The sequence below is a fragment of the Azolla caroliniana genome, unplaced genomic scaffold (assembly GCF_043228905.1).
Source record: "Azolla caroliniana isolate FFs.n. ecotype wild unplaced genomic scaffold, voAzoCaro1.0.p SCAF_3, whole genome shotgun sequence".
Classification (NCBI taxonomy): Eukaryota; Viridiplantae; Streptophyta; class Polypodiopsida; order Salviniales; family Salviniaceae; genus Azolla; species Azolla caroliniana.
This window is the reverse complement of record NW_028230438.1, coordinates 15,769,934-15,782,963: the sequence shown is the minus strand read 5'-3', so window position 1 is coordinate 15,782,963 and position 13,030 is coordinate 15,769,934. Positions and strand designations below refer to the sequence as shown.

Sequence of the window (13,030 nt, the reverse complement as noted above, 5' to 3'; positions counted from 1 at the left end):
CTTTTCCTTTCAAATTTATGTTACTATTGTTGCTGAACTACAAGTCGCTCTGATACCACTAAGTGTTAAAGAATATGAAGTTGATGATGCAGAAGTTGAGGACCTGTTGGTTAGTTAGACAAACAAGAGATGTAGCAAGATGATTATGCAGACAAAGAGAGATGACTATGTGCTCCAAAGAAGAGTGTATTGCATTAACCTCGGAACCTATTACAATGCTTAGTCTCTCACTTATATAGTTAGGGCAACTTAGCCCTAACTGTGAGGACGTGTTCACATTAGGATACAAGTCGGTAGAGTGGGACTTTTAACGGGCCAACATAAGCGAGTATACTTTGCATTTGAGAACACATGCAATCATGGAGATATTAAGTGTTGGGTCCTCGAGAAATATCATTTCAACACTTTGGTGACGTTGGTTCTTCTCTATGGGGTGGAAGTATGGGGCGGTAGCATCCCTAAATCTATGTGGAAATAGTTTGAATATGTCCAAAAGCATTTTCCTACAAAGTTAAGAAACAAACACTCGACACCATCCTCCTCCTTGAGAGGGGATCGCTTCCCATTGAGATCATGGTTATGGAAAGGGTTGTTGAATACTGCTTAAGGTTCAAAAAGTCCCTCACATCGACTTCTTAGAATTGCATGGGAAGTAAACAAAAAGATCCAAAAGACGCATAAAAGCAAAATTTTGTGTTCCGGTTGGATGTAAGATATGGAAAAATGGTTTGGTAGATGGGATGCAAGACACTTGCTTCATGATGCATCACTAGATTCCACTGTAAATGATGCCTTTTTGCAACGTCAATGTATCATGACATGGGACAAATGTGGAGGCTCATGCTTCACACATTATACTACACACGTTGCACCTAACTACAAAACCATATTCTTCGTAGAACGAGGAAACCGTACACATCGATACATGTTAGAACCCATCCCATTATCTGCCATTTGAACCGTTGCTTCCATGCGACTTAGCTCACATGCATTGTGATGTGAGACGGGGCATTGGGGCACAAGTGATGAGAATGGCCTTCTATGCACACTTTGCCCTAAACAAGTTCAAGAGTCTGAGCAACAATGGGCCTAGTTCAGTTTCGGTTCAATTTGGTTTCTTTACCTTAAAACCAAACCAAACCGTTTATGAACTTTCAAGCCATTAAACCAAACCATTTAAGAAAAAGTAAACCAAACTATTTAAAACAAAATCGTTTAGGGAAAAGTTGAAACCAAACGGAGCCATTTAATAAAAAGTTTAAACCTAACCACATTTAAGCCAAACTAATTAAAAATTAAATAAGCACTTATATTAAAATAAATGAATAAGCATTAATTAAGCCATGAGATTAAATAAACATTTAAGTTAAGTGAATTAAATCAATAAAAACCATTTATTTAACCATTAAATTACATAAACATTTAAGGGATAAAAAAGTTAGCCCAAAAACATTTAAACCTATAAACCGATAAACCTCTGTTTTAGAACCAAAGTGAACTATTTAATAATCATTAAAACCAAACCAAATCATTTAATTATTTAGAACTTATAAACCTTTAAACCATGGCTTAACGGTTTGGTTCGATTTGAGCCCAAACCAGGCCCATTGCTAAGTCTGAGTATCACACTTTGATACAATGCTCTGCCTTTGATTGTATTCAACCATGCTTTCCACATATCTTCGATCGAGCCCAATCCTTGCATGAATTTCTCTCATAAACACAATGTGCACTCTCGATTGCAACATTCATTGGTAAAGTTCTTGAACATCAAGAGTTGGTACTCACTTTCACACGTATCACATGAAATGTTATATTTTTGGTCTCATAGGTCATATTTGCCCTCCAACGACGATAATAGAATATCTCTCTCTCTCTCTCTCTCATAAAATTGGATGCAAGTGGTTCTTTACAAATGACATGGAATATGCAATTAAAAGGAAAAATGCAGTAGAGGCTCTTGCAAGGTTCTTTTATGTTGAAGATATTCCACATGGAAAAGTTGAAAGTTAATTTTTCCAAGATATGCTTAAGGTTGTTGGACAAGTTGGCCCTTCTTTTAAACCACCTTTTGTGTATCAATTGTGCAATAAGTATTTGAATGCAAAAATTAAAACTATCGAACTCAATTTTTCACAAATGAAAGAAAATTGGAAAACATGGATGCACAATAGTTATTGATGGCTACATTGATAGTAGAAATAGACCGATTATTAACGTTATGACATCATCTATGTATGGCTCGATATTTTTGAAATTAGTGGACACAAGTGGTCATGTTAAGACAAGAGAATACATTTTTAACATTTTAAAAGATTTATTCTCGAAGTTTGACCATTGAACGTAATGCAAGTTTGTATGGATAACACTACTAATTGTGTGGTGGTAGGAGAGATGATAGAAAAAGAGTGGCCATCAATTTTCTATACTAGATGCACATGCCATTATGTACATTGGTTATTTGAGGATATAGCCAAATTGGCTTGGATTGATAACCGTATTCATAACTAGAAAACAAAATGTTTTGGCAATCTTTCGAAGTTATAGTGAGAAAGAATTGCTTAAACCTTCTAATACAAGGTTTGCATATAGTTTTATTGTTCTTTCGAATTTACTAGATGAGAGAGTATATGGTGGTTTGAGAAGAATGATAGTTAATGAACAATGGGGCAAATGGACGGGATCTAAAACAAAGAAGGTTGAGGAGATAGTTACAATTATTTTTTATGTTAGATTTTGGTCAAATGTGACAATAATAGTGACATTATGTATACCAATTTTGAAACTACTTCGTTTAGCAAAGAGGGAGGGTACTACTATGGAATTGATTTATGATCTTACGCAACAAATGATAAAAGAAATAAATAATATGTCTTTGATAGAAATTGATCCTATGAAGCTTGATGAAATCAAATTGTGTTGCAGAAATACATGGTCAATGTTGCAATCTCCATTACATCTTACAAGGTATATTTTGCATCCAAAATGGATTGGAAACGGTCAAGAAATAAATAATGAGATAAATAATGAGATGAATATTGGTTGGATGAGAACAATCATGCATTATGCAAGTGGCAATCAAGATTTACAAAATGCCTTGATAGATGAGTTTTATGGTTATAGAAAAGACTTAAATAGAATGAAAAATCCAGTTATGTGGTGGGAAACATTTGGAAGAGTTACTCCCATTTGGTGAAACTCGCAATTCATGTGCTCTCACAAGGTTCTAGTGCATCTCCATGTGAAAGGAATTGAAGTACATTTTCTCTTATACATTCAAAAAGAAGAAACAGGTTATCCCCATGTCATGTGGAGAAATTAGTGTACTTGCACACTAATTTACGGCTTCTCAAGAGGATCAAAGAAAGACGTTCCACTCCATTGAAAATTACTATGGAAATGATTGATAAAGAGGAAGATGCAGGAAGGTAAAAAGAGGGACAAATGTTACAAAGTGAAAATTCAAATGATATCCTCAATAGTATGCAAGATGAGGAGAATAGTTAAGTAATTATGTCATCGATGGTAATGAGGCACATTCTAGTGAGAATCCTCAAACAAATTACTATGTCAATTGAGCTAGTAGAATTTTATGTTAGTGTCATATTTTCTTTATATTGTTGAATATATGTTTTATGAGTTTTTGAACGTTTGATTATAATTTATAATGACATATTTTGATTTAATCTCTATACTTCATTCTCATTTTTTTGTGAAGTTTTAAAGTGAAGAAATTGATACCTGCACTAGTTGCGAGATGAGAACATTGATAATTGCAAGATGAGCTCATCATCAATACAAGTTATGTCTTTGAAACTATTTGATCTTTATGTTCGTGCTTTCTAATGTTTAGGAGTTAAGTAATTCCTAAGTTTTGAAGTTTCAACTGTGATGACATGTGATTCAATCAATATGTATAGATAATATAGACCATAGTTACTTTTTGAAATTCCATTCTTTATTTTTTTTTCCAACTTTAAGATGATTTACCATACACGTTTGATTTAAACATAGAATGCAAACGCGTATGGTACACGTATGGTTAATTCTATGTTTGTACCTATGTTTCTTGAATTTGGTCTCTAGAGTTAGGCACAATTTCTTTCATCTTCATACCTACATTTCCTGAATTTGGATGACATCCCATCATCTCTATCATCTCCATTGGTTGTCCACAAACTCAACACAACTCAAAACACACATGAAATTTTTTATTATTCAGAATTGCCATAGCTACGAGAAGCCTCAAAGATTCCCTAGTTTCAATGGTTATTCTGGTTTGAATTCTCAATTTCAAAGCTACACATTATTGATTTATAGAAGGGAAGGAAGGCAGGAAGAAAGCAGTAGTTAGTCTAGACAGAAGAAAGAATTAGAAGAGTGGGTGTCACTAAATTGAGCAGCTACTAGAGGGTGAAACCTTTGAAGTTGGGTGAGGATAACACATAGTGGTTGCAAGGGGGCAGAAGAGGCTTGGAGTTCCACGAGGCGGATGCGGCGTCGAAGACCACCAAGTTCGGGGCTTCGTGCTGCGGTTTACAGAAGCGACAGCAGACATCGAGGGCCACGGAAGGGGCGAAGCAGAGGCGGTGGGAGCGAGGGTGCGAATACGCGGTGTAGAACGAATGGGCGGGGTAGCCGGGCTGTTGGGCGGACAGGCGGTGTGAAAGCTTGTCGGGCATGAACCCCAGATGGCTCCACGTGTATGTGTACGTCCTTCCTCCTCCTCCTCCATCGCTGTTGCTGCTGCTGGGAATGGGAATGGGAATAGGCGCAGTGGGGCCAGCCATGGAAGCATGGGGTGAAGATGTAGCAGTAGCAGGGATGGGCGTGATGGCAAGGAGCTCCATCACTCCGATCCGGAGGGGATAGCGCCTCATGAAGTCGCCTTGCTCCTGGAAGTTGCCTTCTAGCAGCAGGCGATGATCCCCTCCCCCTCCCCCTCCCCCTCCCTGCTGCTGCACAGCATGAATGGTGAGGAAACGGAAATCCCAGATGCGTGGCTCACACGGCAGCCTCACTCCACCCCAAACCCTAGTCCGTGGCGTGAACATGTAGACGGCATCCCCTGCGAGCGTGCAGAACGACTCCTTCCACCACACCAACGTGGTTTGCCGGCTCCTTGGCAGCTGCGGAGAGTAAGGGTACTGCAATGCCCGCCTCTCCTCCATTTCCGCGGGTGGTGCCGGCACCGCCTCCCATTCCCCGCTCCTGCTCGTGTAAAGCAGAGCTATGTTCTCCTCTTCCTCCTCACCTTCCATATGTCTGCCTCCCTGCACACCGCCCAACACTAGGATCTGGAAGCCCTTCCTGCCCATCTCACTTCCCGATCCTCTCAGCTTCTCGTTGACCAGCAAGGGGGCTACACCAGCCCTACTTATCCAGCTTAACCCTGGCGGCGCCGGCACCACCCATCTTCTACTCCCCGGCCCCACCACCGATGCGCCATGTTGTGAGTTAGCAGCCGAGTCGTAGTTACTACTGCCGCCGAAGCTAGGCCGGCGCAGTTGTAAAGGATCTCCCTCAAAATAGAGCTCTTTGATGATCCCAGGGCACTTCCTCGGCTCCACCACCACCGGCCGCCGCCGCCGCTGGCCCCCTTCCCCGTCATTGTTGCTGGTAATAATGCGGCGGCAAAAGAGCAGCCCCATGTGTGAAGACACCAGGAGCTCATCGCTGATTATGTGATGGATGTGGTTAGGGCTCGTATATCCAGCGCTGATCGATGCATGAAATCGATGACCGGACAAGACTAGCGGGACTGGCATACAAAGATGCGACCGAGGATGGTAACCGAAAGCACCCAACTGAAGGGCAGCCACACCAGCCCTATATGCCACATCCTCCTGCTCATGTGATACAACTGTTGCCCTGGCAGTGGCTGATCGATCAAGATTATTCAAGAGATGGTTGTCTGCAATAAACACTAACGGAGGACCACGAGGTAGAATAGGTGCGGCCACCACCGACTTGGGCTCATGTATGGGGAGATCCGATTCTGAGTCCAGGGGGTGTTGGCCATGGACCAATTCTGTGGCATTTGGTGCAGGTAAAGGACTACTGCTGGGGGGGATGTGACTACTAGGGTCCACAATGTGGACACGATTCGGAGACGATGGTCTTTGTGTGTACAGCAAGAGCCACATGATACCCTCATCATCATCTTCTTCTTCTTCATCATCTTCATCATTATGGTAGTAGAGGCGTGAGGCCATGAGCTTGGCGAAGGAAGCAGAGGTGAGGAGGGTGTGCCAGCGTTTGCAGACTGCTCGCAGACGGATCCCCCATGGATTGGGGATGTGTGACAATATCACCATCAACATATCATCATGCAATGCTTCCATCTCTGATCTAACTAATCACACAGACAATGAGATGATCAATGAATCAAGGAGATGATGTTCTTTTTCTTCTCTCATTGAGAAAAGGAGGAAGAACAAGACCAAAATAGTAATGGGACTCTTATGTGAAGAAGGAGAAGTTAAATTGGGATATTTTTGTTTTGCGGGTTCTTCATACACGTAACGCATACACATATAAAAGAGATCAGAGAGAGTGTTCAAGATGAGGACATTGTGTGCACAGGATGATGGATTGCTGAGATGGGCTCTTTCACACTTCCGTGGACTGCTTTTACTTTGACGCACATTTTTCTAGTTCTGTTTTTGCACCATTGCTTCAAGTTCATTTTGATTTGAATACAAATTTCTTTCTTTGCCCTGTTAGACTTCGCCACAATGATTGTGGAGTTTACTGATAGTGAATGGATTATATATGTGAGGATCATGCATGTAATGAGCTGTCTTAAGACTCTAGAGATGTGATTGTCCCACACCCACTTATTAACTATATCATAAAATGTTGTGTATAGTAATAACATGCATCCTTGCTTAAAAAATTCCACTCATGCACTTGGAAATAGATGAAATGATAATTTCTCATAAACTTTATGCACCCTTCCATATACATAGTTTGAAATCACCTCTAACAGAATTTATGAAAATTGAAGTTATTGGATGCGCAAAGAAACATTTGAGGGCATGTTAGTGGGCTTGTTAAGTAAGTCCTCAAAACACTTTAAGATAAAATTGGAGATCATCATTGTTCTCATAGCCATGGGTTTCCAAGTAGCATGAAAGCTATGATGTGTATAAGATGCCATGGGGTAAGGCCAATATATCCTCAAACATATTAATTAAAATCACTTCATTACTTTCTTTTGAAAAAAAAATATCACTTCATTAAAATCTTCTTAGAATATCATGATTCACTTCTTTATTAAGAAAGCTATGTTATTTGTGGGAACAATTAACACATGTCTTGATCAAATTCTCAATAGCACTTTATCACTCGTATGAGACAATGGTTATGTTGTGCAAAAATTATTCAAAGAAAACAACAAAATACACAACGAAAAGTATGCACGATACACCATACATTTTTAACGTGGAAAACCCTCGAGGAGGTAAAAACCACGGGACCTAGTCAAGAAATAATCATCGTCAACATAAAACTTGTACACCAAAGTTCTACTCGAAACAAGTTGAAGTAATATGTAAAAAGGAATGTCAAATTTCCTCCAACAACTAAACCCAACTGACTGTTGGGAAAACCAGGTCCCTTCGGATGGGATGAGGCTGAATCGATGAGCAAACTCGGCCGAGGCCGAGAATCGAGAATCGATTCTATGACCAAATCGAGTGGCTATAATCGTAAATAGTGTAAGTGTCCCCCTTGTGGGCTATATTTGTAAATCACCTTAAAGTTGTTTTAGTATATAAGCAACTAGGGCAAACTTCATAGTATAGAAGTATTTGATCATTATTGTTGTATAGTTACATAGAAGTAGTTGCTTGTAAGAGAGAGAGAGTGTGAGTGAGTGTAAGAATTAGTAACTCTACAACCATTAGTCCGATGAAGAAGAACTCGAGGTTGTTGCCTCCGAGTTTCTTAGTGTACTTCTCCTCTATCATAGTGATTCTGTTTCTCGAGGTTTGTGAACCCCCGTGTTTTTTTTTTCCTTTTCGGTTTTCCACGTTAAAATATCCGTGTCTCTATGCATTTCGTTTTCTTGTTGTCGATGCATTGTCATTGTCGATTCTTAGCACCCGAACATACGTACAAGTAACCGGTTGTGGCCGGTCACGATCCTAACACTAACAAGACACAAAAACCACCACCAAAGACTCACAGAAAGTGGCTAGTGACAGAGTCAGTGATCTCTGAAGTGTCAATGTTCAAATATGTACACAAGGATGCTAAAGCAGTAGGCCAAGTAGGCCAAGAAGGAGAGTATAAGCTCTCCAAAATTAGTTTTATTATTTGCATCACATAAATGCACACTTTCTCCCTTTATCTCACTTTCAAAAGTCAAGTATAGATGTGTAAATATATCTATGTGTGAGTCGTGACCCCTTTTTACACTTTCATTATAAAAAATAAAAATTTAGGGAGTTCAAGTCCGTCTAGAGTCTACACACCAAAAGAGTGGCCAGAAATGCTAATAGCCATGTTATTTGTGGGAACAATTGACATATGTCCAAATGTCAAATGTCAAATGTCAAATACATAGTATCAAACCCTACTCTAAACTTTCATCATATTAGTAAAGCACTTACCTATGCTTTTTTAAGTAGAGTGTATTTGTCCATCTTAGTTGAACATACATACACGTTTTGCTATAAAAATGTGGAAGTATGTTTTGAAAATACATGTAAAATCCTAAGATAGCATTTGTAGAGTCATATGGAAATAAGTATATGCACAAACAAACATACAAAATAACCTACTAGTTCTCGTTAAGAATACTACTCTGGTTTCCCTACTCTTGTAAATTTCCACACAAAAGAAGAACACAAATCACAGAAATGTAAAAAAGCAAACTCATTGAGTTATGAATTTTATACATATTCAGCTTGCTCAAGGAAAAACTCATGAAAAAGTTTCATAAAAGACCTAATCAATTGTCAATCACTCGAGCTTGAAAGGTGATGGCAATAGGGGAGCGGACATTGTGAACTCCATCGGTCCAAGTAAGTGAACCAAATGTGTGTATGTTGGAGGAGAGTATGTTGAACTTGGACCTAGTCAAAGCTAAATCAAGTTGAAATGTGACAGTGTAGTTGCGCGTGACATGGTCCACATCAAATTCGAGAACATCTGGTTCCACCTTGACATTCACACCACTAGGGGCATCTACAAACACATTGTAAGTGGCACTTGAATTCCCAACGTTTGTCACTGTCCGTGGGAAAGACACATTGCTGTTGTCTCCCTCGTGGAAAACATGAGCAAATGATGGATAATTGAGATCGCTATAGCTGAAATCTGGTCGGGAGCATCGGTACTCTCCTTTGGTAAAGACCTCTAAATATCCATCTCTATAACCCAAACTACATAGGAAATCGATGTAATCTTCCAAACCTAGGTCATATACAAGTCCGGGATATATGGCCGGGAGGGGATCCACATGTCCAGCACCATATGCAAATGGGCTAGCTGTCTTGCCATCCAAAGTGTCTGTGATGAGATGTCCGGTGTTATCCCGGACGGTCGCGGTAGTCATTAGGGCTGATTTGATTGCGGCAGGACTCCATGTGGGATGAATGGATTTGATCAAAGTTGCCAAGCCACTTACATGTGGGCATGACATGGAAGTTCCAGACATTATGCTAAAATCGACGATCCTGTCGTCGGAATCAAGCCCGGTCGGTCCGACCGTGCCAGTGTATGCAGCCAAGATGTTCACACCGGGGCCGGTCAAATCTGGTTTCAGGATCTGTGCGGGAAGCGGGTTAGGACCTCGGGACGAGAAGGCAGCCATCGCGGGTGCAGGCTTTACGCCAAGCTCGGTTGTTCCATCAAGTGTTATGGTGGCAGTGGCATTGGCACCAGATGCAGCAATGTAAGCCTTAATAGCAATGCCATCAGTGAAACCCACCAAGGTCGCAGGAATGAGGTGGCTATCGGCAATGAGCTCCGATCCACTCTCGGCTGTGTTCACTAGAATCATGCCCACGCCCCCAGCATTGCTGACCACGAGTCCCTTGCCCACTCTAGCATTCGTGCCTCGGTCACAAACCACGATTTTTCCACGGACAAGGTCGGGGTCAAGCGACCCCGATGTGCACAAATTTGATGAAGAAGAACTATTGCTAAGTCCCACATCACCAGCATAGACTAGGGATATTTGCTGGCCTTCTTCCCAATATGACTTGCCTCCATAGACGGAAACTCCCTGGTACACCGAACCGTCTCCTAGTGTGACAGGGGCCGGAAAAGTTCGATCGATAGTACTTGCAGCCACGGTGATGACCCAGGGTGCAATATTCGTAACCGAGCCCGCATAAGGCCCCGAGTTCCCTGCAGAGCAAGACACGAGGACACCCTTTTGCATGGCACCAAATGAGCCCAATGCAATGGAATCCTCATACAAAGGCACAACTGACCCTCCAACAGACAGAGAGATGATGTCCACCCCGTCGGCCACCGCGGCATCGAATGCCGCAAGGATGTCGCCATTGTAGCAACCCGGTTCCCAACACACTTTGTAGACTGCGAGGCGTGCCCGAGGCGCCATGCCTCGAGCATAACCAGGTGCGAAACCGAATAGGCTCGCGTTTGCCACCACATTGCCTAATACCGTAGATGAAGTGTGGCTACCATGGCCTTCACTATCCCTTGCAGACTTGTACTCCAAGGTTTCGTTGATGGGTCCGTAGGCGGATTCGTAAGACTTAAAGAAAGCTCGAGCTCCGATTAGCTTCTTGTTGCAATTCGAAGAGTCGAAGAGTTGTCCGGTTTCGCATTCACCTTGCCAACGAGACGGGATGTCGTCGAAACCAGGAATTGTTTTATCTGTAAAGCTGAGCCTCTCCGGCCATACACCAGTGTCAATGACTCCAACGATCACATCCTCTCCGTCAAATGAGTCAGGGTTTGAGGCAGAGGTAGTAGTTATTGAGCTAGGTCTTGGATGGACGGTATTTGAGATTGATCTTGTGCTCAGTGCTGGAAAAGAGCCATGAGAAGTGTTGATCTCATGGAAAGTAGTGGTAGGGAGATGGAGGAATTCTGGCGTGTGAGTGGTATGTAATTGAAGGACTTTTTCGGGGAAAGCATGGATAAAACCCGGGATCTCAAGGAGGAGCGTCACGTGGCAGGGATTGAGACGTGCAGAGAAGCCATGGACAACATGCTGGTAAGTGTAAAAGGGTCCATGGTGGAGAATGGATCGGTGGAGGGGGAGAGCAGTGACGGAGGCGACAGCAGATGCATACCAGTGTGATGCTTTCGAGAAAGCAATGGGCTTGTGGGATGTGGAAGCAAGGAAAATGTAAGTGGACAGGTTTGAATCAGGACATTGTGTTGATGATGAATCTATGGTTAAAATGGTTAAGAAGAAGCAGAACATGCAGAAGACGAAGGAGGAGGAGGAGGAGGAGAATCGTATACTAGTAATGCTCGCCATAGCTGAGCTCAAAGCTATGGTTTCTTCTTCAGTATTTCTCTCAGATTGAATCGAAGAGATGAAGGGTAAGCTCCCACGGAGAACTTGTGTGTGAACAGAAAAGAGCCTCGTCTCATTAACGTTAGGTATCCGTAGGGGGGTAATCGCTGAGTAAATGAAAAGCCATTAATTTTTGAAATATCGGAAATACCCTTAATAAATAGGTTCTCTATACCAATTTATTGAAACTGAATGTTTCCGAAGGTTTATACTTCAAAACTCGAGGAAACTCACATCCACCAAGGACGCCGATTTTCTCTTGGTTCTGAAGTGTGGCAAGTGTTCCCTTTCACCCCAGCTTTCCAATTATTGATGCTCTTATGGACACCTTTAACTTAATCTTTATGCATATAGGAAACATACCAAGGGGGCCTTGGTTCAACTTCAACCTAAGGCTAGACTAAGCAATGCAATATGTACAAGAGTAAATGGACTTAAATTGTATCTGATAATTGGTTTGATCCATCGATCATCAATTCCCTTTGATGACCTTTTACATAAGCTCATTACTAATCCCAACAATTTCCAAGACCTTTTAATTCTTTTCACAATGTTCCACAACCGTCAATAATTTTTGTCAAGAACTAGACAAGTAGTTCTATAGAGAATCATGCATTATGCAACTAAGCTAATAGGAGATTTCGTGTGTGTGAGAGAGATAGAGAGAGAAGAGAGAGGAAAGGGAGAAAATATGCAAGGTTACTAACAACAATTGCATTTAGCAAAGTGAGGGATAATTATAAAATGCAAGCCAAATAATGGAGGAGAGTTGGTTTGCATGCTACTTCAATGTGTACTTATTGTTATCCTAAACCTATACCTTGTGGTTATAGAATAAATGACATATCATAATTTAGAAAGTATCAACTACACTTAATATAGACAACTTATTCCTACTTAATTACTAAGGTAGACTTCAAACAATTATTATACAATGAGTGCCATGTGTAACCTAGGAAGTATTCAGTTGAACTTGCTTTCTCAACACACCCCGAGAAGCCCAATTGTGTTATATCATCATACAAAAACAATGAGCTTGAATTTGATACGAACATTATAGATAATAGAAGATTGTATACGCAGGGAGAAAATACAAGAGGTTACTAAAAACAATTATTATACATTGAGTATGTGTAATGTAGGAAGTGTTTAATGGAGCTTGATATCTCAACACACCCCCTCAAGCTCAATTGTGTTATATCATCATACAAACAATGAGCTTGAACCTGATACTAACATTATAGATAATAGAAGATTGTACATGTGTGCGTGTAAGGAGGGAGAAAATACACAAGGTTACTAAAGACAATTATTGTTAGAGATTTATTCCAATGTAAGCATGAAAATAAGGAAACATATAAAAAAATGAAGAGACAATGATAAAAAGAAGGGCACTGATCCACCCTACCAACCCTAAGCGAAGGGATCGAGATGGACCCAAGCCTTGAACAACATCCCATACCGTTGGTAGGCATTGAGTCATACTTAGTATTGGTTAGTGGTCATCACAAGAGTCTATTC

General features: G+C 41.1%; 1 protein-coding gene and 1 pseudogene across 1 annotated transcript; both read right to left on the bottom strand.

Moving 5' to 3' along the window:
- Positions 1-4,240: 4,240 nt before the first annotated feature.
- On the bottom strand, positions 4,241-6,641 carry LOC147866313 (uncharacterized). The gene has a single exon (XM_087316682.1). It carries the CDS (start codon positions 6,342-6,344, stop codon positions 4,407-4,409), a length of 1,938 nt encoding a protein of 645 aa, XP_087172808.1. The 5' UTR covers positions 6,345-6,641; the 3' UTR covers positions 4,241-4,406.
- Positions 6,642-8,870: 2,229 nt separating this feature from the next.
- LOC147866312 (subtilisin-like protease SBT1.7 pseudogene) lies at positions 8,871-11,516 on the bottom strand (annotated as a pseudogene).
- Between the last annotated feature and the right edge of the window lie 1,514 nt (positions 11,517-13,030).

Excerpts from the sequence above, each read along its gene's own strand:
- LOC147866313 (XM_087316682.1), bottom strand. The coding sequence starts at position 6,344 with ATGGAAGCATTGCATGATGATATGTTGATGGTGATATTGTCACACATC.